Genomic DNA, 27816 nt, shown 5'->3' with positions numbered 1-27816 from the left:
TATTGAAGAAATGCTAATGCTAAAGCTTTGAGTGAATTCAAAAGTAATTGTCTTTCTTCAAAAGAAGGAGAATGAAAACATTTTATGAGAATCTTTTACTTTTGTGGCCTGACAGTGGAAGACAGGGATGCACATTGTCTTACTGCCACAGGATATAACACAGCCTTGCTGGAAACAGAACTGAGTCATTGAATTTTCCCAAATAGAGAGTATTAAGAAAAAAAGAAAATTTTGAACTATTTCCCAAAACAGCCTGTTTGGACTCATGGTGTAAACTTCCAGAACAGGCAGCTGAGCCAGCTAAGGATTTCCCATTGCAGACATTGAGACAATTTGGACTTCTCTTCCTTCAAACCAGTAACAGGCACAAGATCTTATTCATTCTTCTGTGTTAGTCTCCTCTATCAATATCATCAGCACCTTTTCCTATAGATCTTTGGACATTAATGTTTCCTGTAATCACATGATGCAGTTCTTCAAAACAATTGGCAGTGTGCCTGAGTTGCCCTAAGCCACAGCAAAAAAGAAGAACCCCAAAGCAGAGAAACTAGCCTTGGTTTGTACAATCACTCTGGGAGTTATCAAACCAGCTGGGAGCAGAAAGCAAACAGCACATACCAAAGTACACAGGACAGCAGTCAGTCCTCTGCAATGTCACTGAAGGATTGTGTCCTACACTATGTCACTGACAACTCCATACATTCCTATTTTAGAATAAAATGTTGGGACTTCCTCGCTGTTGGGAATTGAAAATACCTTTAGACACACATGGCAAAGAGTTCACATAATTTCTGCTAGTTGTATCTCCAGTTAAATGACAAATCTGCTTTCTTGTTCAGAGCCACTAAACAGAAACTATAAACTTTATTTACTTCTCTGTTTGACTCTCCAGGCACAATTCTCATCAGCACTAGGCATGTGTATCTCTGCCATTGGCTGTTTTGCAGCAGATACACCGAGCTGTAGAGGTAAAATTACAAAATTTTCTTTTCAAAGCAACAGCCCCTGATCTATTAAAATAAACAAACTTCCATCTCCAAGCAACTGATCTCTTAGCAACAAGAAGCACCTGCATAAAAGATGCTACAGGGAGTGATCACCAGACAACCTATCCAGAGCTGGAAGAGGAGCACATCAGGAGCCAGGATAGCACTCTCCACCTGCAAAAATCCACAAGTAGCAAGAAGACTCAGGTAAATTTTCAATTCATATTCTAGCATTTTTATTCAGACAGTATGGGTAGGATGTTAAATAAATGGGATTTATTTTTGTTTTGAGTAGGAAGTATGCCTTCTGGAGCTGCTTTGATCTGCTACTGTAATTACCTTTGTGTAAATTATATGCTGTCACTATCTAAACAGAGGGGTTTTTAGTAGAAAATATGCAGGTCTTTGGCCAAATTCTTGGTGGTAAAACAACAGTAATATGCTATATATTTGTCAAGTATTCTACAAAGTTTCTTTTTTAAAAAACAGCACAGTGTTCTTGCAGAATAGTTATCCTAAGAAAGTGTATTCACTTCATGCAACCTTTCAAGCTGTTTATATTACATCAAAAATATTAAATCATTTCAGTTTGTTATGGATGCTGACTCCATAGATTAAAAAAACCAAACCTTTTCAGTGTTTCTGTGGTGTCTGATTTAATACTTTTGACTCTCTCAAGTGGATTTTTTTCACGTGTACCATGACAAAGTTATGGTGGAATACACAGCATGGGACAGACACTGCCAGCTGCTGCATGGCAATCTAGAATTAATTGGGAAGTTGTGAATTTTGGACAAACTGACATTTCTAAGCATCATTGTCACAGCACAGAAAAATGGATTGTGAGGTTAAAAATAGGAGATTAAAAAAAGTGAGGATAAAAAGCAGGTAGAACAAGTCTTTAACTGACCCTGGGAATTTTCTATTAAATCAAAGCTTGATATATCTCAATTGCTGCTTGCTGTGGAAAAGTGCTGTCTTTCTTCTAGCTGCTGTATCTCAGTTCATAATGATATCTGATCAATAAAGTCATTTGCAAAAAGAATGGTTTGAGAATTGTCATGCATTCTTTCTCAGTATTTTGTTTTCAAGCACACAGATAAACTTTCCTTCAGGATTAATTTACATACTTTGATAGAATACATGATACTTACAGCCAGAGGAAAAAGTCAAAAATTTAATTAATATTTCTTAGAGTCATCCCTTCTGTGTCAACTAACTTTTTCCTTAAATTGATCAAGGTATTTGCCAGCAGTAAAAGCACAACAGCAGAAACATGACTATGGTAGGGAGAGCTGGTTTTTATTTGAAAAATTAGAAACAAAACACCTCCCCTGTAGTGACAGAAACCTACAGCAGCTATCTACAGAAACCCCTCCTCATACAGAACTGCTTTGCCACAGCCACAAGGAGCCTGATAAAAAGCACTTCAGAGAGATTTCAGTTGCCATCCACAACTCATTTTCTGATTAGCTTTGAGTTAATTAGAGCTTGTGGTGCTGTGATGAAACTTTGGGGTTGACAGGAAGGAAATGACAGTCCTGCCCCTCCTGCAGAAGTTGGCACAATCCCCCAGCTGGGTTTGATGGCTGCAAGTCCTGGCACACTGCTCTGCTCCAGGAGATGGTTGGTTTCAGATGAAACCCTGGCACCTTCTCATGTGGGTGATACTTTTCATGCACATTGTGGTGGCTCATAAGAAACAACAAGACCTTTGGTGAAAAGTGCTAAAATTGGCGAGTTATTTTTCCAAATTCCACCTCAACCACCATATAAAGGCATAAAAAAGAGGCACTGCTCTTACTACAGTAATCCAAACAAACATTAATATTCAAATTGAGTCCTACATTTGTAGAGAAGAAATTTCCAATGTATCTGTTTCCCTGGAAAAGGGTTTAGTGACCAGTTAATTTCCAGTCACATGCCAGTACTGGGTGATGCTAACAAAACTCTGTTGACCAAACTGACTCCAGACAGTAGGAATGTCAACATTTACAACAGTAATCATAAGTTTGCAATTCCAAACTTCTCTGCACATTGGAACTCACTGTAGACCTCAAGTAGAAAGGGTGAACAAGAAATTGAGTTTTGTGGATAAAGTTGTGGCCACCAGCAGCACTGTACCAGTGCAGCAGCATTTTACAAGTGCTATCAAAGGCAGCTGACAGAACTTAAAATCTCAGAGAAGCAGACTCTAGGGATTGATCCTGTCCAGCTGTGAAACCAGGCAACACTGTCATAAGAACACTCAACAAAACTAAAAAATGAAATCCAAAACAATAGCAGAGGCATCAAATGTAACAATCTTTCTTATCTCATAGTACAGATATTTTCTCAACACCGCAAAATCATGGCTGCGTTCTGCATTTCTCTTTCCCATGCCCTCTGACATAACTTCAGGCTCCTGCCTCCTCATTTACTTGTCAAGGGCCCCTTTAGATTGCCAGGATGGTCATTGCTGAATTCCCACTCCCAAGCTTCTGCTGAAAGCTGTCATCTCTTCCTTCTCTCCTCCTCCTCCTCCTCTAACCTAAACAACAGATGAAGTTGTAAGTGCTCCTTAGATTAGATTTCAGAGTAATCAAGTGGTACAGGACTAATCTACCAGGCTGTAATAATCACTCAACACTGCTGGAATACATTTCCATAGTAATTAGATGGGATAGATCTCTACAGCTACACAAATTCCAGCCCACTGACTCCAACTCTAGAAATGACTGAAAAAGGGGATTATTCCCTCATTTTGACATTTTACTATATTTATGTTTCTTTTGAGGTGCAGAGGATTGAGTTAAAAGTAGAAAATAGTCCTAAAGAAGGCAGAGTGCTGTAGAAGCAGAGTAATGAAAACACCTAGCTTTAAAATGTCAGCTCTGCATGTTGGAACTGCAAACCCATCTGTGATGGGAGATGTCTGAGAGATACAAAGGATCAGGCGACTAAAACACAGTGAGAAGTTATGTAGTGATCAAAATTATTAAGTAATAAAGCAAATTAAAAGTCATTGAGAAAAAAATATGGTGGATCAAAATTAAAAAATGTCACAAGAGGAGTGCAATATGAGATAACCAATAAATTGTGATGGAAAACTCTCAGTGACATCCACATTGCATCCTGAGAGAATTAAAGAATTAGAAGAGACCACAGAATGCAGGGTGACCCTAAATAAATGTGCAGCCTGATGCTCACAGGGTAATTTACCTCTCACAAGGAATGGTGAGCACTCTCAAGTTTAAAAATCTCCTGATTTGTTCTCAGCTTTAAACCCCAACCCCACAGCCTTTCAGGGAAACAAGACAATCACTCTATCAAGGATGTGACATATGCTCTACACCTGGTGATAAATACCCACTTCAAATCAATTAAAACCTACTATTTTATTTTTCAGAGGTACTGTATTCCTTGTATTCCTTCAGTCTATATCAACATTGGCAAAAATTATGGTACAATGGGAGCAGATTTGTAAAACAAAATAGGGTTTGTGGGAAAAAAAGTCTGTTTATTTTTCCAAACTGTTTAAACTTAGATAAGTTGCTTCAAATGCTAATAGAGGCTACTAATCCTTGGGAATTTATAACAAGTAGCAGATTTTTTCTCTCCTGACAGATGAACCACTCCAAAGGAAGCAGCTCCAGGACACAAGAATGGCTCTTCAAGAGTTATCAGGCATTTTTATGAACTCCTTCTAAAAATTAAGAGAGATTTTCAGCTTCATTTCTACAATATGATTTTATGAATTTGCTCTTTTACTGACAGAGTTATTAAGCACAGAGCTCTAACCAGAATAAGAGGTGTCACTACAGCCATCCTTTAGATGTATGATCTTTTCTCTTTGCTGTGGACCTCGACATCATTCCTCACATTAGCTTTAGCAAAAAAAATGACAGAACCTAGAACATTCTCTTAGTGCTTTGTATCCAAGACTCAAGAATCAGTAATCTAAAAGGCCCTCTGCTGGCAGCTGCTTTCCCAGGTGCTGAGATCTGTAATTGCTGCCAGGCCAGGCAGCCTGTGCACACCCATCTATTCTGTCCCAAAAGCCCTTTCCTATAATAAGTTTCCTTTCCCCCACTGGAAAGTGGGATTTTACAAGTTTTGCCCCATAAATAACAGTCCAAACCAACAAACTCCCTTGATCTGAGACACTTCAAACAGCTGCAAGGAAAGGAAAAATTACTTGCAGCAGACAAGCCAAAATGAGCAGGACTAGAGAAAGCTTCCTTCATGCACAGTGGGCACTCTAACTCAGCTCTATTTCTAACCTTTTCAGTCTGCTCAGTGACTATTTACTATCCAAATGGTTTCAGTTTTTATGAGCAGAGACTTCACTCATGGGCAGCTCTTGAAAGATGCAATGCATAAAAAGTAGGATAAGCAGTTGAGTGGAAATATTTTTAAGGTGAATTTTTCGTGGCCCAGCTGGCTTTTGCAATGAAAAAAAAAAGAGGTTAAAAATGCAAGCCCTGAAAATCTGCTTCAATCATACTCATTGAAATGAAGCAAAGAACTCCTCAGTAGAGGAAATGTCAACTGTTTAAGGTCTTGAGAAGCCACTTTGACTAAAGACTGCTTTAGATCAGGTCAAGAGTGTATAAAATATTCAAACGTAATACTTTGCTTTTAGTACTTTTATCTACATGACAGCACAATCCAGGATGTTAAAATTACAAATGTAACAGCAAGGTGTTGGACACAGAAAAAGAAAAAAATTCTTTTACTAAAAACTATAAAATCATGAAGCTGGGGCAATCAAGAATTTAAAAACCAGTCCATTGCTATCTGCATATTTTGAAAAAATAGAGACCTGCCTGCATTCCACTGTCAAAACAATGATAAGCTTTAGCTGTGGGTATTTAAGAGCTGAACAAGACCAAAACTCAGGGTTCATTTTTAGAAAACAAAAGGGAGAGACTCATACTTGCAAAGTACACTGTGCAAACATATCAGGGCCTTCAACTCCACCAGGGCTCACCCTGCAGATATAATATTCATACATGCACATTGGGAGGTATGAAATTGGTTTATTTCACAGCCCCCAAATGCATAACCAGCTCCAGACTTGTCTTCACAGGGAATATGAGGTAATGAAATTACTGTGCACACACCAGAATGTCTTGGAAATGAAAAAATCCAGAAAACACAATGTACTTCAGAGCCTATCTGTGGCAATGGAGTACAAACACGAAGTTTATGCAGGTTCAGAGAGACAACAACATAAAATGGAACTATACACCCCAAGTGTGGTTTTTTTCCCTCTATAATGCTGTAAATTCATATTAGTGAAAGGGACAGAAACTGATAAAATCTTTACATATACACAAGCTTGCTTTTGTTGTGGCAACGAATAACACTCAAGGAAATTTAAACTAATAATTACCATTACATGATAAAAATGCTTGTGAATACAAAACTTTTTCTCACAACACACAAGGGAACAGCTCGAGGGATGCCCAGGATGGGACCTGTCCCTGGACACTCTCAGGAGGGCTGGGCTGCTCCCTGCTGCAATAGCAGGGATGTTTCCAAAAGGTCAGCTGGCACATTGGTCATTTTGGATCACAAAACCCCAGGAGTCTGGCACACAAAACATCCAAAACAGAGCATTGCAGGCACCTGCAAGGTTTTAAACCACTTCTTACTCTTTGCCCATATTCCTTCCTGCACTCCATACGTTTCCTCCTTGGACCATACACACCAGGATTCTCACTATCTATCCCATTCTTGGCTTAGTTTAACATCATTACAGCACTGAGGGTCACTACAAAGCAAGCTCTCCTTTTCTCTGCAATGTGAGACCAAAGCACAAGACAAACAAGAAAGCACCTGCTCAAAGTAAACTGTATCTAAAAGCTTCCAGCTAAGTAAATATATCCTTCAAATTTGAAATATTGTTGCAGGAAGAAACAAAACAAATCTCTTCTTAGTTATTGCCAGAGTAGAATTAAGATGTTTTATTAATAAAATATTGTGCAGGTTCTAGCAGTACCTTTCTGTGGTTAAATGAGTTCTCACTCACATTCCTTCTCTCACATATTCCTTCCCAGCTACAACTATTTATTTTGCTATTTAATTCAAAAACATGCAAAAAACTTTGAATTAATCCTTCTATTTTCTTTATGCATAAGAGACCTGTTGGCTGTCTTTGGGTTTTCTTTCCTATGCTGAGTGCTAGTTACAGCCTGAGTAAAAATATGGCAACAGACAATCTATGACCCTGTTAGTTATGGCATGTATTATATTTTTCAAAGTATTTAACCATAAAGAAATGCATTACATTATATTACACTATGTTACATTCAAAGGTTGGCAGTAAAAAAAAGCTATAATACATGTCTCAGAGAAGAAACTGTGGTTCTGGGGTACTTTATCTGTATCATTGAAAATTACCATAGTTATTTTGGAAATGCAGGAACTCTGGCACTACAGGCATGCAGGAAGGGAACAGCTAAGTAAGACAGACAAAAGCTGGCAAGTGAACTCATTCAATGCTTCCACATGTGCTAAAAGTTTAATTTCTTGTGTTTTGGTTAGAGATCTGCAAGGAGTAAACCTCAGTGCTGGCCAGCAAAGTCGATATCAGAGATAAAAGGTCTGTCAGCCAAAATATCCAAAACTATGCCTCAACATCAAGGTCAGAAAACCTTTGTTATTCCCAAGCAAAAAAATGTGTCTGCTTCATGTCTCTTTTGACTTGTGATGAGGTTTGTCCCAGCAGGCACTCCAGGCAGCCACTCTTTATAAAGCCACGTCCAGAGCTGGTTTGCTCATTTGTAGGAACTACAGAGGGGGTGAGAGGTACCAAGCAAAGCTGAACACCTCTGAGCTTTGACAGCCTCTGCCTCTCTCCTCTTCTCTCTCTCTTTCTGAAGCAAAGCAGAACCTCTTTGACAAGATGGTCCTGGAAACCCTGAACCCAATGCACTACAACATCTCCAGCCTGGTACCGGACACGATGCCCGTGGCCACCGTGCCCATCCTCATCCTCATGTGCTTTCTCTTTCTGATATGGAATCATGAAGAGACCTCGTCAATACCAGGTACATTAACTTTAGCTATTGGGCCACATCAAAGTTTTCAGAGCAATTTTTGTTTGTTTCTCAAATTTAAGTGACAAAATAATGCTGAATAATCATGGTATGACGACAAAATTTATTACAAATCAATTTAAGTAATACAGTTTCTTAAAAACTCCTGATAAAGGAAATCAATCTTATTCTAAGTTCAGAACTTCCTTAATAATCGTGGCTTGGACATACGACATTTGTTTTTCAGCTTTATTTTGTGTATGCTAGAAAGCTATAATGCTATTTTACAACTCAATGTTCTCCTTTTCATGTGCATTTTAAACTGCTTTTCACATGTTTTAACGTTTAAGTCACTCTAAATTGCCTTTACTCTAAACAGTTATCTAAGAAGCTGTTCAAATTTTGGTAGGTTATCAGTCTTTCTCTATCTTTAGCACTGAAAACCCTCCAGATCAGAACAACATTGAATTCCCTGTCCCTTCTGGAACATTTTGGGGGCTTGTTCAGACATTGATAGCTCAGCTTATTTTCCACCAGATGCAACACCCTGCTGCATGGAGGAGAGCAGTGCATGGCCTCTCACAGGTGTTGGGCAGGAATAACCCTAAACCAGTACAGTGACTCCTGGAAGAAATCCTGGGAAGAGACCCTTGCCCAAAAGAGAATTTCTTTCCAGGATGGAGCCGTTGTCCCTCCAAAAGCAGGAGCAGCTGGCAGCTGTACAAAGCAGCAATGAAAGCCATTTGCTGTAGGTACCACCGAAAGCACGACAGGCTTCCTCAGCCTGTGAGACTTCACCAGCACTGCTGCAGCTTGAGACAGCTCCAGAGCAGGACTGCTGGTGTGACCTGCCCTGCACAGCCTGTGACTGCCACCTTCAACACCTCCTCCCCAAAGGGAGATGCTCAGAGGGGTTTTCTTGCCTGTGAGCACTGCTGAGAGCAAACATCTCTTCCCTGTTTCCTAGGGCCAGGATACTGCATGGGAATTGGTCCCCTCATTTCACATGGCAGATTTCTCTGGATGGGAGTGGGGAATGCCTGCAACTACTACAATAAGACATACGGAGAGTTTGTCAGAGTTTGGATCAGCGGTGAAGAAACCTTTATCATTAGCAAGTAAATCCTTGTTTTCTGTACTTAATAACTTGAAAAGCTTTATATCTTTACAACCTTTTTGCTATTTCATTCTAAAGCAGAATTGAAGTTATTATTTTCAAAAATTGTCCTAACAAAAGGCTATTACTTTCTGCTATTCACAGACCCTTTTTTAACCTTGTGTCTCTTTAAAGACTCTGCTACTTAAGTTTTAGTGAATTCTGCTAATATTTTTTTTTGTGGACAATAAAATACTGTGGCTCAATCCTAGAAATAATTTACCATTTATTTTGCTATCCATTTATTATTAAGATAACATTCAGTTTAGGGATCAAGGCTTACTGCAATGTGGGATTAAGTAAAATTTTCATTTTCTGTGTTTTTAAATTTCTCCTTAAAGTGGAAGTAAATGCTTGAGTGTTATGGCTCCAATTCAGCCATTTAACTAAGCAAATACAGCATTATTGTATTAGGAGTAATTCCACTCCAATTAATGGGATTATACTTAGGTTTCAATTATGCACAGTATTAAACATAATGCAAACTTCAGCCTATCATTTTATTAGCTCCAGTGGATGATTGCTTTCTCCTTAAACTGGATTATTACAAGTCATGCCATGAAAAAGAAAAGAGAAAAAAAAAAAAGTAGTAAAAGGTTTACAACATGTAACGGATAAAGAATCAGAACTTTTTAAGTAACAATGTCTATCAATTAATTTTTTCATTAAGTAAAAGCTTTTGAAACACAGTGCAGCATAGAGAATAATCACAGAATTTGCCACGTGGTGCAAGTTAGCTTCATCTCTATTTAAACCTCTGCAGAAAGAAGTAATCATGACAAGAAAACTGTTTGCTTTCCTATCCCACTGTTACAAATACCAACTAAAGCAGTAAAGTGTTCTGATAATTCTCTGAATGCTTTGAAAATACCACCAACTCTTATTGCTGTCTTTCCCTTTCTGTGTTACCAATTCATCAGAAACAAACCAGGAGTGCTGCTAAACAATGCTAGATTTACAGTAAATACATTGGGTATTTTCAGACATTTTTGCTTTAAATCACTGGCTATAACTAGAAAATTAGTATTTAACTTTTTTTACAAGAACATAGAATAATATTTTCAGTGGATCCTAAATTCACTGCAAAACTAAACATAACCTGGCTTCTGCAAAAGAAAATCATTGTCATCTTTTTTCACCAATGTCATTCTGAACTTTTAGCACCAAATCTAAGGTGCTGAGGTGCTAATGCACAGAGAGAAAGACTTGCAGTCTTGGTTACAACAGCTGGTGTCTTTTGGAGGACTTCATTAAATAGTTTCATAAAGAAAACCTGTTTATGTATGGTTGCTTGACAAAACCCTTCCTTGAAACATTGTGATGTGTCTCCTGCATAGAAACACATAGAAACGTAGGATGGGAGGAAGACAAATGAGCCTGCTGCACCTTCTCCTTTGTGGGCACAGCTGTCAGAATTCAACACCATCTTTTCATGTTCAGGGAAATACAGACGGTACACCCTGACATGGGAAAAAACTTAATATTAACTTTACCTCCAGGTCATGCAAAACTATGAAACCAAGGATGTTTGCAGTCAATAGCAAAAGCCACGTTTACATTACCTGACTGAAAAAATGAACTAAACCCATGTTAGTAGTCTGGGGTTTGGCCCATAAACTATACTACACAGTAAAGACAGAAGCATATTATTTCATTTCAAATCTTTGTTCTGATTTTCTTTCTTTTGGTTGGATTCTCTTTGATCACTGTTTCATCACATCCACATTTCTGAAATGCTGGCTCCCTCTAAAGGAAATTATATCTTAAAGCAAGAATGCTGTCTACCAGCACCACCAAGTTAATATTGCTGATTGTCAATATAATTATATATATCATGGATTTCCTTTACATGTCTCTTTAAGAATATTTATTATTTATCCCACACATACCACCATACTATGATGATGCATATTTAAGTGATGCATGTATTTTTATGCTTTCAGTATGTGTCTGAGAGTGACCAAAGAGCTACGAAAGAATACATAGCATTGACTACAGAAAAGTAAAACTGTAATTTAGTACACATCAAATATTTTACCTTATCCTCTGAAATACCTGACACTGGGCACTGCCTAAGTGTGTCATAGATATCTACACATTTCTGTGTATACGCATTATTCAGTTTAAAATCCTTCATTAACCATTTGCATTTTAATTGAAAACTAGTTTAAACCTGAACAGAATACCTTATTGCTTTAATATAAATTCTGAAAGCATTGATCAGATTTTTAATTATGTAAAAGATTTCTAATTATGTAAAAGGAACAACATTTCATGCTAAGCATTGTACTTGCTGCTAAATTAAGAATGCGAGTCAGCACTTGGGAGCAACTGTAAAATGTCAGAATACAAATGCTGTATTTAGTCTGTGAAACACGTCTTTTATTTGGGCCTTTTTCCTCCTTCCTTCCCCAGATCCTCAAGTGTGTTCCATGTAATGAAGCACTGGCACTACGTGTCTCGGTTTGGGAGCAAGCTGGGATTGCAGTGCATTGGCATGTACGAGAATGGGATCATATTTAACAACAACCCAGCACACTGGAAAGAAATTCGACCCTTTTTCACCAAAGGTAACCCAGGGTGCCCTGACACCCTGACTCGCTGTGGCACACACAGCCAACCCTCCCTGAAATGCCATCTTGTCTGAAACCCATCCCTGTATTTTGCTTCCAAAGAACGATAAACCAGGGAAGCTCCAGAGTGGTTTTACACCAGTCACTGATATAACAATACTTGCCATTTTATCAACACTTCTATGAGCACTCGAGGCATTATAAGGAAGGTGCAAGAACTAACAAACCTTTTGTCATTTTGCACGAACACCCCAGCTCTGTCTGGCCCCGGGCTGGTGCGGATGATCGCGATCTGCGTGGAGTCCACCACCGAGCACCTGGACAGGCTGCAGGAGGTCACCACCGAGCTGGGCAACATCAACGTGCTCAACCTCATGAGGAGGATCATGCTCGACACCTCCAACAAGCTCTTCCTCGGGGTGCCTCTGGATGGTACTGACAGCTGCACTTTTGGGCCTTAGGATGGCTCTGAAATGCATATCCAAGGAAAATTCATTGACACCGCTCAGTAGTTTTGTCTCAAAATAACAGAGCAAGAACAGACCCTCATATCACCATATAATTAATTGAAATTAATTTAGTATCATGTTAGTTACAAAAGAGTTTTATAGGACCAAAAGTATGCATTAGCTTGTCACCCACCTTAATGAATTGGACCATTTAAAACCATTTTCATGCACCAGTTTGGTACAATTCCAATATTAAATTCTATCCATGCAAGAATCTGAAATCTTTCCGCCAAATTAAATGATTTCTCTGAAAAATTCACTTAAAAATTATCTTACTTGACTAATGACTTTTTTTCAACGTTTCTTTTCAGAAAATGCCATTGTGCTTAAGATTCAAAACTACTTTGATGCCTGGCAAGCACTTTTATTAAAGCCTGACATATTTTTTAAGTTTTCTTGGCTGTGCAAGAAGTACAAAGACGCAGTGTGAGTATCAACCATTCTACAGAGCATTTGCATAAGATTCTTTCTGTCTTTTTATGAAGGAGCATTTCCCTTGATGTTTTCCTCTGCCTTTTAGACACTAAATTGTGACACTTGCAGTGTGTCTGCTGAGGTCCCCTGTCTGCAGAGCCAAGACAGAACCAGGTTTGTCACTGGTGGCACAAGTAGCTGAATTCTGGGACCAGTTTAAAGCTTTGTCTATCCAGTCCCAATTTATTCACCAAAATATCAGCTCATGCACCCTAAAAATGTGAAACTAAACTTTGGTTCAGACAAGGAAAAGCCATGGCACGGATGACTGATCTTTGCTGTCCAGTTGAGGACAATCAGAGCAGGTTACAGCTCACCCAAACAGGGGAAACCCATCTGTCTTCAGGGCACAGCCCCCGTGGGGTTAACCCTTGGGCAGTCCCTGGTCATTGGATCTCTCAACACGAATTCTTGAGTCAACCACCCATAAATGAGTTAAAACCTGGTGCTTAGTGTGATAATCTATTTCAAGGTTGAGGGGCTTTTTTCCAAAATAAGGAACAAACACCTTGTTGTTTGTTCCTTATTTTGGAAAAGAATGTTGTCTTTTCCTCTTTGCAAAAGCACAAAATGCCTCTTCCAGTTTTGTGATCTTGTTTTCTGCCTTCTGCCAAAAGAGAGCTGGCTTTAAAAAGAACTGGCAGTTCACTTTTTTCATTTTGGATTTGTTTTCCATCTAATGAGTGGAATTGCTCCTCTGAGGAAGGATATGTAATAAATTACTTTGGTAGTGCTACATAACATAAGGGCTTTAAGGAGAAGATCGGGTTCACCCAAATTGAGAGCTCTTGAGCACTAGACACAAGATTCACCTTCTCTAATATTTGCTTGCTCATTTTATTATAGCACTGATTACTCCTTTATCCTATAATGCTGATAATAAAATATTATGGCCCAGTTATTACCAGAAAGCCCCTGCAAGCAAATATTGATATTTCAAAAGCAGTCCCATAAGAAAGGAACTTGTTAATAAATTTTTGTTGCAAAGTAAAAAAATGTAAAGATTTCTGGATTTAAGGCAATGCAAAGAACCACCACAGAATATGAAGACTTGTAATATTTTTCTGATAAACTTTGCAAAAAGGATCTCTTACTATTTCTTATACATAAAATGTTTATAAATACTGAGATCTTTATGGGGTTTGAAGTTCTAAATACATTTACCCTGGAAACACAAATCATCTATCTCAACAGTAACATACCCACATTTGAAAAGCCTCAAGATTTCATTCAAAACCTTTTCAGAATACTTTTTTTAAAGAATTGCCTTTGAATCTATAACTAATTGAAAACTCCCCCAAAGTTTATAACAACTTTTGAACTTTACTTTTTCCACCACTGAAATACAGACTGTTGACACAGTATTACTATTTAAATATGAAAAGTTTAAGTCAACTCTTCTCCAAGATACAAATTTTCTAACACTTGTCTACATTTTTCTGAAAATCATCACTTATGTTCTCTAAATTCATTTTATCTACTGATAAAATACAGTACAAAATACAAGGAAACAAAAAATTCTTCAGAAATGGTAATACATCTTTAAAATACATCTTTATTCTTTAATAGTGTATATAGACACCTTTCTCTCCTTTTCAGTCTATTCTATAAAAATATATTAAGATTTCATTCCAGAGTGACAAGCAATTACTTGAGAATAATAACAAAATACACCTTGCCTAAGAATTACTACTTGTGCAGAGAACCTTATAACATTTTTAGGAATATTTAATTTCTGCCATCCTTAGATGTTTTCCTTGGTATATCTCTGTATTTCTAATCATACCCTGGTGAGATATTTATCAATATGTTGCATTTCATCTGTTTTCAGCAAGGATCTTAAAGGAGCAATGGAAATCTTAATAGAACAGAAACGACAAAAGCTTTCCACTGTGGAAAAGTTGGATGAACACATGGATTTTGCATCCCAGTTGATTTTTGCACAGGTATTGGGAATTTACTCAAAATGTGGCTAGATTTGGTTTTTCTTACATTCTCCTGAACACAGGCTTTGTAATTTAATCTTTATATGCCTCTCCAAAAGTCACAGCATCATAAAGGGATGCTGAGTGGGTGCTGTGGAGTCCCTGAGAGAGACTCAAACAGGAATACTTGCATTTCAGGATCAGGTGCTTGTCACATTTATTTCATGGCTTAAACACACCCCTAAAACTCTTGCATCTATCCCTGAGTGTTCTTCAGTCTTTCCCTAACCCCTGTGTAATATTTCATGTATTGCCTTTTGTTTGCAAAGGTTTCAAATGCTATGTAACTCCTGTCTTGTATAATCTCTGACAGCTCAGAAACTCAGTGAGGAAATGCAATAAACTGAAAAGAACCTGAGCTAAGAATACACATTTCTGTTTTTCTGCAAGGCACCACACACCCATCAGAACATGGGTTTGCTGCCATTCTCTGAAAGACAAAAAAGAAATGCTATTTAGTGTAAGATAGACTGCCCAGAAATTGTGCAGTCTATAGGACCTTTGTTGGCATCAGAGGTCAGCAATCAATATTTTCTCCAAAATTTCCTTTTTTTCTTTTTTTCTTTTCAGAACAGAGGGGATCTGACTGCTGAGAATGTGAACCAGTGTGTGCTGGAGATGATGATTGCTGCTCCTGACACTCTGTCTGTGACTCTCTTCTTTATGCTAATCCTGATTGCAGAGCACCCCACAGTGGAAGAGGAGATGATGAGAGAAATTGAAGCAGTTGTGGGTAAGCAGGAGCTGCAAAGTCACTGATATGGGAATATAACTGTGCATCAGCAGTGATCCAATTTAATTTATTTAAACCTGAAAATTTTAAGCATTTTCTCCTAACAGAAATGTTTGCTATAAAACATATGAAATTCTATTGTATGTGAAAGATTATATTAAAGAGCAAATGAAAAAATGTGAGAAATTTGTAAAATAAAATAAAATTGGAATCATCAGAATTTATAACCTATTAGAAATAATGTGCTATATTCTCACCTCAGCAACCACAGTGTAAAATCAGCATTCACCTCAAGTTTCACTGAAATTATTTTCCTGTTACCCTGAAATAGCAAAAGGGGGCACTTGTTTCAAATAATTCTAATCACCAGTATTTCTCTGTGCTAAAATACAAAACTTAGAGAAGTTTCATGATCACTCTAGAAGGAAAAGACTAGACAAAATTAAAATTATATTCTGCTGTCATCCATTTTGATCTCAAATTGGCCTCCTCTAAGTACTAATTACTAACTATTCAAAACACAATCAAGATATTCCAAATCTGTATTCTTCCCCTTCTCTAGCCTTCATTCAAAGCCTGACACTGAACCAATATAGAAACTAATTTCATCCACTCTTATTTAAGTCTTACTTCTGGTCTGTTAAACACCGGAAAATGTATCACAAGTCTTTTACTCTTTTTCTAAGGTACTTTTAATAATCCTTATTGTACTGTCCTCATGAGAATACTCACTCACTCACTTTCCCTGCTTCTTTCTGAAGCCTTACCCTGTAAGGTAAGAATGTTGGCTATTCCTTAAGGAGTGCCCAGCACAAAGTGCCTTTTGCCTGCAAGCCTGCCCCAGCTGCAGGCAGCCTGCTGCACATCCCAGCACTGACCCTGCTGCTGGAACCTGCCCATCCTACCTGGAGTTGTCAGGGATGGGATGGACACCCATTTAAGGGTGAAAATTTAAGGTCCCCACAGAATTAGCTCCAGACTATCCCCAGGTTCTGTTTGCTGTCAGCTCCTGGAAGATTTATTTGCTGTGCCTTGTTGGTCTCTTGTGCAAAAGCCAGGGAAAGACCCCCAGAGTTTTGTTGCTGACTAGAACAAAGACTCAGAGTGAAAAGAAAAAGATGAGAAGATTGTTAATTAACAAACTAGGGTTTATGTTAATGAGCAATATACCAGATTTCCTCAATAAGTAAGGCTACAAAAAACTCCTTAGAAGCTGTTCACCCTTCCTACAACTTCAGAACCTGAGAATCTTCCCAAAATGTTCTGATATTTGTACAATGAAGCTATTAAATTCCTAACCAGCTAATCTCTTCACCATCTGCTTTATTCCACAAGGCGACAGAGACATCCAAAGTGATGACATGCCAAACTTAAAAACTGTGGAGAACTTTATTTATGAGAGCATGAGGTACCAGCCCGTGGTGGACTTGATCATGAGGAAAGCGTTACAGGACGATGTCATTGACGGCTACCCCGTGAAAAAGGGCACAAACATCATCCTCAATATCGGGCGGATGCACAAACTCGAATTCTTCCCAAAGCCAAACGAGTTTTCTCTTGAAAATTTTGAGAAAAATGTAAGTTTTCTGCCTTGTTTCTTACAGAAATTTGGATCTTTTTTATTGCTAATGTCTCTTCCTCTTACTTTGCTCAAGAACTTTGTGACCATAAGACTGTTTTCACTTATTCTAAGTGCCTAGTTAGCTACACAACCTGCTGATTACAGTTGTTATTATTATTAGAGCTGAGATATTTCCCTGTCAAGCTGCCTCTTAAATAAAAAATAATTATAATATAGAAAACAGTTTTTTCAGACATAATAGTTTTGATTAAAAATCTCTGATTAAATTTGTCAGACACACATGGTTGCCATTATATCCCCTGACACTGGACAAAACAAAGAGGCTTTAGGGGCTAGAGCCATGCCAGCAGCCCACACAGAGCTGAGGCTGCCTGAGGATTCTCTGGAGAGCTGAAGCAGTGTAGAAGCTTCTCAGAATCTGGGGATCTAGTGCCCGTGTTATTCTTTTTTTTTTCTTTTTAAATTAACAATATTTTATAGACCATAATGAAATTTTTAACTAACTTAATACTGCAGATGTTGAGTAATTAAGTTCTTGTTCTGCACTGAATTTCAAATGAAGTTATGTTCTAACTACCAGGAGAACTATAATCAAAAGCAATATGTGAATATTTTTTCTTCTTGTAATCCCCTACTGTTCAAATCATCCTTCAGATTATTTACTCAGACCTCTGCTCTGCTGATTACTGATGAAACAATTGGCTTTGTGAAAGTGTATTTGTTCAGCAATAATAACCTGGAGAGATTAAAACTGCACTGATGCAGCTGCACACATGAACACTGTCAGCAGCAACTTCAGTTTTAAAGACAGAAACAGACTACTTTAATAAACCAAAAATGGATTTTAAATAACTACTTTAATAAACCAAAAATTTTATTCACAAGTAAAAACATCTGAAGCAACAGCTAAGGGGAAAAAAAAAAAACAACAGAGAGAGAGACGAGTGTTCAAGCCTGAAAAAAACTTTAAGGTTTACCTATTTCTTACCAAAAAAACTAAGAGTATCAAATATGACACACACAAAAAACAAGAATTAATCCACCTAGTTAATATTTCTCAACTGCTGTTGGATTACCCTGAGCAAATCCTGCACACAGCATTAAAAACAACAGCTCAAAAAAAAGTTTTTGTAGAAAATTCAAGAAGAGAGTAAGAGATGAAGTTTATCAAAATTACAATTCTCTGTGAATAGACTCCATTTTGCCACCCATTATTTACATTCCAAGTATTTCTATCAAAACTGGATATCTTCCTTAATTTATGAGGACATTTTGCTACTAAAAATATTTCCCCTTGACCAAATATTTAACCACACATTTTCTATCTGACTTGATGCATTCTGTTTGCCACATAATTATTCTGGCAGGCACAATTTTCCTCCAGTTCTCTAAGTGAATAGCAATCCACAGCATTATTTATGATAAGATGCCATTGTTAGAATCTAAACATTTTTCCATTTTCACAGGCTGTGCATTTGCCATTGTGCTGTTCTGCCAGCTGCTGTACTTTCTCTGTGTTATAAACACTTGTGTTTATCTATAATTTTTCCAAAAGCACAGCTCAGTTTATTTAAAAAAAAATTAAACAGAACACTTCTGTCAAGTCTGAAAATAAGAAAAAGCAGTACACTTTTTTCCAGATGATTTGATATAAATAAATGTTTTCTACTCTATTCTTGTTAAATAGGAAATCAGAACATGGTTAATGCCTGACTTGTTTAAAAAGAAGTTACACAGATGAAGAAAAATAATTTCTTTATAACCAGACTTTCTTTTTAACTGATCTACTCAATGGCAATAAAAGTAGCAGAAACTAGCTGTTGATTCTTCAGTAGTCCTGGGAGTCCTGCACTTTGTATTTCAGCTGACAGGACAGAAGACAATAATTTTATGTGTTATCTCTCTATTAAATATCCAAAATTTTAACATTTTATTTTATGACAAATTAGTTCTCAGAAACATTAGCTTTATAATTACAAATGGAGTAGGTGTAAGGCTTAGTGATTTAGACAAGGCATGAGCCTGTGTTTCAGATATTTATAAGCTTTATAATGAACATTTTCTGAAGAACTTTTTAATGAAATCTAATGCATTTGAAGAGCAGAGGCTTCACTCCATTTCACAGCTTGTGGTGAAATCCCTGCAGTTCCCAGGACAAACAAACACATGAACAGAATTCAATTATTTAACTCTACAATCCCTGCTACCTCTGAATTTCCAAGGGCTGGTCCATACCTGTCAGTGCCCGTAGCTGGGCCTGACTTGGGTGGGATTTCCAGCATGAAATGAGGAATTGCTCCTAAAAGATTACATCCACAAGTTGTTCAGAATATATCTATTACCAATTTCCATCACTATTTACACTGCTCCTATGGAGGAAAACCTGTCTCTGAGTTTATTCCTTTTATTCCCCGCAGGTTCCTTCCCGCTATTTCCAGCCCTTTGGATTCGGCCCCCGGAGCTGTGTGGGGAAGTTCATTGCCATGGTCATGATGAAGGCAATCCTAGTGACTCTTCTGAGGCGCTGCAGAGTGCAGACAATGAAAGGAAGAGGCCTGAACAACATCCAGAAAAACAATGACTTATCCATGCACCCCATAGAAAGGCAGCCTCTGCTGGAGATGGTTTTTACACCCAGAAGAAATGCAAACCAGAATCAGGGTGATGGAATGGATCAGCACTAAAGTTACAGCATTTTCTCGACCACTAAGAAATACCCACCATTCCTAGTTAAATACAGAAAGTAAAACATTTTGTTGCCCCTAAATGACTTCAGGTGACACCGTGTTCTGCCTGTGTTCAGAACCACAGGCCACAATTGGACAGACTGAAAGTACAGAATATTTGTGTTGTAGATGAAGCCATGCTATACAATTCCTGATTATTTTTTAAAAGCGTAGAGTTCAGACAAAGTTATGCCTTCCCTTTCAAACACTGCCAGTTCAGAGGTTTGAGGGTCAACAAACGAACATACCTGATGTGTGTTTAATTCCCTTTTCCCCCACGTCCCTGAAGCTGGACCTAGCAATATCTGACCACAGCAAAAGCTCTCATTTTCTCTTTTCAAAACAGCTGAATTAATAATATTAGTTCATTTCAAGACTAAGAAACAATTTAATGTATTTAAGACATCTAAGTTGTAAAGAAATGTTTGAACAAGAAGACATTCAAACATTTTTCTTTACCATGTTTTGCTGTCCTGTGGAACAGATACCAAAGATTTACAGTGTCACAGAGATTTTACCACTAGCAGTAATTTGCAGAGTACTAGGTAATACTGATAGTTGAGATAACTGTTTTATGTTTTTAAAGCCCACTCTGCTGCTGGATGGGATCTGTAAACATCTTCATAAAGGCCAGGTGAGAATGAGGTAATGAACTCCAGACATTACCACCAGCATTATGTGAGTGGGGTGACTTTCAGCCCCACCTCCTCTCCTGACTGACTCTAGAAATTTCCCACCTCCCATCAGCTTGAGTGAAGGAAGTCAAATTCCCCCTTAGCTGCCTAAGGTGTGCCAAATCCTTTTTTTAACCTGTTTTAGTTGCTCCATTCTACTTCAGAGAGTAAGATGTGGAGTTGTTGCCCCTGTTCTCACACCACAGCAGGAGACAGTGTCCCTCCCTAATGATCCAAATAACTCCTGGTGCTGCTTCTGTAAGAGCTCTGGGCTGTGTCCTGCTCTCCAGCATCTTGCTCCATGCCCACTGATGTAGAGAGGTTCTGTGCTTATAAAGATAAACACTCTCACAAGAGGCAAATTTCACTGGGCAAGTGCCCAGAGTTTGGTAGTGACAAAGGAGAGAAATTCTGAACTAACAAGCAGATTTCTTGGAAATGTTTTTCAAGGTGTTTTGCATACACAGGTTTTTATTTTAACTATAAACCAGGCTAGGGTTTATACTTAATTCTTAACAAGAAATAGGCACAACTACTCAACCTTTCTGTTCAGAATTGACCATTCTTGAAATTTCTACAGTCTGGACATTGATATCTCTACTAGCTCAATGAGGAGTTGCCAGCTTGGTCAAGAAGAAAAAGATCTTCCTGGCTAAATGACAACATTCCTTGAGAGAGACTTTCCATTTTCATTAAGCTTGAGTTTTCATACTGTGTAACACAAAGAAAGGGATTTTCCAGATAAAGTGCCTTGATGAAGACAAACAACCAATGTACAACAAGCTTTATATTAACCTTTTCCTTCCAAGTAATTTAAACTACAATAGAAGGCAAGGAAAAAAAAAAAAAGAAAAGAAAAATTGTGTCTTTACTTTGAACATATAATTAAAATTTATTAATTAATCTATTGCCTCAGACCAGTGATCGCAGGCACAAGTCCAGCAGGGAAAGATCTATCAAGTATCACAGAAAAATTGCAGAGACCCAACAAATAATCATGTGCCCCACACAAAGGTAATGAATTAGACTGGGAATGGTGACAAAGAGGAGCTGCATATTTAGGATAATTCTCAAAACAACATATAAATTTTCTACAGTAATTTAAAAAAATCAAACTTGAAAGCCCTTATTGAAGAACTTATTGCAGCTAGGTTACTTTTGAAACTTTCTCCATAACCTTTGCATTATACCAAAAATTACAACAATTAAGTGCAATCCTGTACCACCTGTACCTACAGAAAAAACTGGGCAGTTGAAGACAAAGAAACAGCATTTAATGGTAAGACTCAACGGTCTTTTCCAAATTAAAAGGTTCTATGTTATCTAGGATTTCTATTTTTTAGGTCATGAAGTGTCACAGTGGTATGAATCTGTGGAATATCTAATGTGACCTCTGTTTCTACATTCTTTGTACCCTTTAAACTAGGAAATTGATAAAGCAGTTGGAATATGAACAAACACAACCATGTTCAAAACCTTTTTACTCTTTCTTTATCATATCAGGGTACTTCAGTGGACATGTATTTCTTATTTGCATAAGAACTCTGAAAATAAATCCACTGAAGGCTTTTTTTCTTGGGAATAAGCTACTATTTTATACACAGGATACATATCTTTGCTTATTTCACACACAAAACCAATTTTGTAGTGATAATTTACTGTCTGATTTTCCCACTTAATAATTAAAGGCCTCATCCAAGTAAAATTTTTCACAGGCTTGAAATAAATAAATTATCATTTAAATGTTGAAGTAATTTTATGAAATCAAATAGATGAAAAATGCATGCTGCTCTGATTTCTTGAATGTATTCTATATTGTTGAATTTGTAGGCTGGAACTTCAGAAAAATGACTACCATAATTATTCTACGGACAAAATAAAGCAGTATCATTTTTTACTTTTTGTTAGCAAGACAACAGAGTTATTTTCCCATTGTGTGTGAAGCACATTCTTTCTGGTATGTTTTGAACATAGCATTTCTGGTCCTCTGGTTTCTACAGTATTCAGTTTGGTCCACATTTGGACAGCAGAGCTGTAATTAATCTGAGCTCTCAGCTCATCCGAGTCCTGTTCTCCCTGACTTTATTTTGGCTGTTCCTCAGTGGTCTGTTTGCATGAATATTTGCACTGCCAGGTCCATGTCCCCATCCCACAATCTCACACAGGCTTGAGAGCTGCAGCAGGGGAAGCAGAGTGCCAGAACTTGCCGTGGGGTGTGACCAGATTCAACCTCTGACTGCACAGAACAGAGCTCTGGTTTTAAGCAGTGTTTCACCACCAGGGACTGCACAAATTCCAGTGGCTTTTTAAACCACATCAAGCCCACAGTCGTCAGGTGACCGCTCCATTAATGTTCAATGCATCACACACAGCAAACTCAACTGTGGTTATGGGCTGCTCACAGCACATGGATGTGGATGTTGTCAGCAAATAAAATAAGCGTCAAATAAAAGTTGTATGCAAAAGAGTTTAAAGTCATGTTTCATCATGTTTTCCCAATCTGAGAATCACAAGATTGTATTGAAATGTATGAGTGTGTCTGCATGCATGAACAGATCAATGTATTAGATACAAGGGTGAAATCTACAATGTTCTAAAATCAAAATTCCCATTGATTTTAGAGACTATATTGTATTGCTAAGATATTTTTCATGATAGTAACAAAGCATAATTAAAATAATTTACATTGATACAAGACTACTTTCCTAGGAATGCACTTTATCAAAGCTTTAAAAGAAGGAAAAGGTAGGTTTGGTGGTTCTTAAGATAACAGATATTTTGAATATAACCAAAAAATTGGCTTAATCTCACAAATAAAGAACTCAGCTATCACTGAGAAGAGTATCTAAAGTAATTAAAAAATGAAACAAAAAATAATTAAAGTGACTATACAGTTGAAAGTAAAAAATATGATCTCATTTTCTACTCATAAAAAGACAGCACAACAAATTCAATTTGTATCCCATTTCTAATTTATTTCACTGTCAAATTAAAAGCTTTCAGAATGATAAACATCTGGCTGAGTGACAGGGAAGTGGAAGGTAGTAAATGGCACGCTAAAAAGCAAAATTAAAAAAAATTTAAAAACTCTTTAACATAGCTGCAAATAGATTTTTCAGACAGTGGCCTGAGACGCTCTTGAAGAAAATATTTATTCTAGAATTTTACAAGCCTTATTAGTAATCTGTAAACATTAATAAACAATTTTCATTTTATAGATTGTTCACTTTCTGTATTCTCCAATACAATCCAATGTTATAGCCTCAGTTAATATCCTATTAAATTCAATTCTAACCTCAAAAGAAAATTCCACTTGACAATTTCCAGTAGAAAGGAATGCAGTGCCATTTGATAGAGGAAAATAGTTCAGAATTTAAGCCAAATAAATTATTTGTAATTTAAATTTGTAAATTGGAATTTGCTCCCGACATAAAATTTTAAACAGGACTTAGGAGGTTAGACTGTTAGGTGATGTTGTATTGAGTACTACCTACTGTTACTGTAAGCCTTAAAATTTACTATATTGATTTATGAAAGTGCTGGGTTTGCACGCTGTGATAATTGTGCCTTTTTCAAATGCAGATCCTTAATTCCACAGTGTAGGCAAGCAGTGGATTCCACACACCTATTCTGCTGTGGCACTCATTGCCCTCAGGTACAGCAGTGCATTCAAAAGGAACCGCAGCCAGTCGCTCATAAAAGCCCCATCAGTGCATTAAAAAGGAGCCACAGTCACTCATAAAGCCCCAGTGCTGCCATGACCTGAGGTGATGTTACACGAACAAACTCCATAACCTGAGGTGATGTTACACGAACACAAACCCCATAACCTGAGGGGATGTTACACAAACTCCATAACCTGAGATGTTACACGAACACAAACTCCATAACCTGAGGTGATGTTACACGAACAAACTCCATAACCTGAGGTGATGTTACACGAACACAAACCCCATAACCTGAGGAGATGTTACACGAACACAAACTCCATAACCTGAGATGTTACACGAACACAAACCCCATAACCTGAGGAGATGTTACACGAACACAAACTCCATAACCTGAGATGTTACACGAACACAAACTCCATAACCTGAGATGTTACACGAACACAAACCCCATAACCTCAGATGTTACACGAACACAAACTCCATAACCTGAGGAGATGTTACACAAACACAAACCCCATAACCTGAGGAGATGTTACACAAACATAAACTGACATAACCTGAGGAGATGTTACACAAACACAAACCCCATAACCTGAGATGTTACACGAACACAAACTCCATAACCTGAGATGTTACACAAACACAAACTCCATAACCTGAGGAGATGCTCCACCCCGCAGGTGTTTCTCTCACCTCTCCGTGCAGGTAGCCTTGCTCAGGTACCAGCACTGCCCAGGAGCTCTGCAGGAGCTCCAGCAGGGCCCAGCAGATGGCGAATTTCTCCTGCCACAAGCACAGCTCAGCTCTGGCCAAGTCCCTGCTGATGGACCACGAGACTCCTGGGCTCACTCAGTTATTAAACACTGCTTGAGGAAGACATGGAGTCATTCTGGAGTCATTCAAAGTGTGGAGACAGAGAGAAAATCAGCCCAGAGACAGAATTTATTTAATATTACATTTATTTCTTATTCCAATTAGCACTGGCACAGAACATTTTCCAGTATCACCTTTTGCTAAAATAATTCTCCCAGTCAAGTTGAATCTTTATGTATCATTTGGCATCAAGATCAGCAGAACCTAACTTGGTAGGGCTCAAAATGATTTCTGAGAAACTGTAGGCCTTTGCTGGTATTTTAAGTATGATTCAACAATTAATTTGATGTACTGATACCAACACATACTCTCACTATGATATCTTAATACAATATTTTCTCTGTTGCTGGCTTAATTTAATATAGTGCCTCTATGGCATTATTCCATAGCAGAACAGCAATCACTAAGGAAACATTCTGGTCCTTGAAGTCAGATTTTTATGAGTAATGCAGGGCCCAACACCTCATGGAGCCTCACCACACTTCTACAGAAGGTACCAACTTATCAGCCCAAGAACTGAGCAGGTCTTCATAAATAACTCTTTATTCTTTAATTAATTGCTGGTCAAAAATCAAGTCAGATTCAAAACAGGGCATATTTGGCACAATGTGCACAACTCTATTAAACAACCTGATTAGAGCTGAAATACCTCCCACTGGATTTCAATCATTTAATTCCTCTTTAATTTCAGAAGGGCTGATTAGCATTTCACTCAATACCTTATAAACTTACCCTTACCTTGTAATGATATGTAGATGGAGTTGAATTTCATTCTCCATTTAACAATCATTGAAATATTCTTGGCAAGCAATTATAGATCAAAATAACTATATTCAGAGACTGCACCTTCTAACACCTATATGCACATTTGTGTTTACATTCATCCTTTTTAATTCCAACAAATATTGGAAGATATTTTTCAGTGTTAAACAATAGATCAAGAGAGACATGAGAAGAGTATAAATCAGTATTATTATAATATTAAGTATGGTGCTAATTGCATTAAGAAAATTGCCACTTACTGCCATTTCAGAAAGCACATAATTAAATTTTGCAAAAGAACTCAGTCCAGCTACTGAATGAATTCTAAGACAGCTGCAAATGGATCTTTTTCTGTTTGAAATGTTTTCAAATGGAATATCACCAGCTCAGATGTATAAATACAAATGAAACTGCATGCATGGTCTTCCTCCTAATGTTAACAACAATGAAAAGAAGATAAATTCATTCTACAGAAGTGTTATCAACCCATTGTATCACTTCACCTAATGAACTCAAAGCATTTTATGAGTATCAATTAAATCTTTGCAATGAATTTGATTTCATAAACTCCTGCCTCAAGGAAAGGTTACAGTAAATAAACCAATATAACTGTGTGGCTCTGGATCTAATTACTCATGGGCCCCTTCACTCAGACGAGGTTTGGTCAAAACCCCAAGGCATGGGGACAATAATCCATTTTAAATGTCTTTGCTTAGATGTCAGGATATATTTGTGTCTGCATCTATGAGGATGGTGTGAGTTAACAAGATTACATACACAGTAAACATCTGCCCACACAAACCATGCCATTAACAGTTTAACCAAAGGCTGTAGAGCAGGAACTGTCCCTGACAGTACTTTGGCTCCAACCTCCAGTAAAGCTCAGGGACAGCAGAAAGTTTCAGACTAAAGGGAGATGGGAAGGTGAGCCACTCCTACTGTAAATGTGGCTCCAGAGAACCTACAGGTGAAGATGATGGCATCACCATCAGGAAGAACATCTTGTCAGAGCTGGGACACAATCCATTGTTGGGACACCCCACCTTGGAAGGAACAGGACTGACCTTAATAATACATATGTGTAATTTTATTACATAATCAAGATGCAAGAACACTTCAAGAAGGATCTATGCATCTTGTTAAAACATGCCAGTTGTAATTTATTATTGCTTCCTCATTATTAACTGGGTTAGCAGTAAATTATTGTGTGTCTCCCTTTGTTGCAGGCAAATATCCCATTTGAAATAACACATACAAGAACCTCAAACTTTGGCTGTTTTTTCAACAGCTACTCAAAATTATATCAAGGAATGACAAGGATATCAAGAAAAGCTCCCCATTTTCAGTTCCTGCTACTCACTACAGCTCTTTGTCACAATAGCAGCATGTCACCTGGCAAATAGAGAAGTCTGTTGAAATTCTCTTAAGTTAGTCTCTTATCACTCATTGGTTCTGGAAATGCCAAGGAAACCGTGACACGACTCCAGAAAGAGTAAATTGATTTGAAGAACTGCACCCTAGAGGGTTAAAGGTTTTCAAGCAGCACTCTAGTACAAAACACTGACACAAGCTGGTGAGGTTTGTGATTCACAGGACAAGGAAGTTTTTGCAGATGACACAAAAAAGTTGTTCTCCCTAGTGGGCATTTACCCTCCTGGGCTCGTTGGACACTGCTCAAAAAGCCCCGTGGGACAACTCCAGCCTCAGATGGCCAAGGCTCAGAAATTTGCTAATTCTGCCAAAAGGAGAATCCAAGTACGTGTACTTGGGAAAAAAAACCCAAACTCACCACTCTACCAACCAAAACCACAGCATATTTCCTGAAATAGGGGCAATGATGCAGTGTGCAGTATTGACATGCAGGAATAGTGTCCAAATTTATAAACTACTAAAAACTCAGTTTTGCCATGTCCTTTATATTTGTCAAGTTTTGGGTCATAATTTTTTGAGCAGATTCAATAATGGACCTACTTGAATTTCAAAATACTTACAAAATTTTCTGTTTAAGCCTGCTAACATGTATCGGTTTCCACATTGATTTTTGTAATTAAATTATGAAATTCCCAAATCTCCTGTGAGAATTCAAG

At 37.7% G+C, this 27816-nt stretch overlaps 2 protein-coding genes across 6 annotated transcripts in view; one reads left to right on the top strand and one right to left on the bottom strand.

Annotated features, from left to right (window-relative positions):
• Positions 1-27816, bottom strand: part of GLDN (gliomedin) — a 93291-nt gene that overhangs the window by 30374 nt on the left and 35101 nt on the right. The window contains exon 1 of one of the 5 annotated variants that reach the window (XM_064388630.1): positions 11968-12102. The exons of the other annotated variants lie outside the window; for them this stretch is intronic. The gene's annotated coding sequence lies outside the window, so the exon portion shown is untranslated. Of the gene's footprint in view, positions 1-11967; positions 12103-27816 lie in introns of those variants that run through there. 5 annotated transcript variants of the gene reach the window in all.
• On the top strand, positions 1040-22890 carry LOC135280578 (aromatase). The gene is made up of 10 exons (XM_064388632.1): positions 1040-1193; positions 7856-8023; positions 8979-9129; positions 11583-11737; positions 11996-12172; positions 12561-12675; positions 14555-14669; positions 15279-15441; positions 16777-17018; positions 19441-22890. The coding sequence occupies exons 2-10, from the start codon at positions 7879-7881 to the stop codon at positions 19705-19707; spliced, it is 1530 nt and encodes a 509-aa protein (XP_064244702.1). The 5' UTR covers positions 1040-1193; positions 7856-7878; the 3' UTR covers positions 19708-22890.

Source organism: Passer domesticus, chromosome 14 (assembly GCF_036417665.1).
Source record: "Passer domesticus isolate bPasDom1 chromosome 14, bPasDom1.hap1, whole genome shotgun sequence".
Taxonomy (NCBI): Eukaryota; Metazoa; Chordata; class Aves; order Passeriformes; family Passeridae; genus Passer; species Passer domesticus.
Note: the sequence above shows the minus strand (reverse complement) of the source record. Positions and strands in the feature narration are given on the sequence as shown.

Excerpts from the sequence above, each read along its gene's own strand:
- LOC135280578 (XM_064388632.1), top strand. The coding sequence starts at position 7,879 with ATGGTCCTGGAAACCCTGAACCCAATGCACTACAACATCTCCAGCCTG. Across the intron at positions 9,130-11,582 it reads GAAACCTTTATCATTAGCAA|ATCCTCAAGTGTGTTCCATG; the intron begins GTAAATCCTTGT and ends TTCCTTCCCCAG. Across the intron at positions 11,738-11,995 it reads TCGACCCTTTTTCACCAAAG|CTCTGTCTGGCCCCGGGCTG; the intron begins GTAACCCAGGGT and ends CGAACACCCCAG.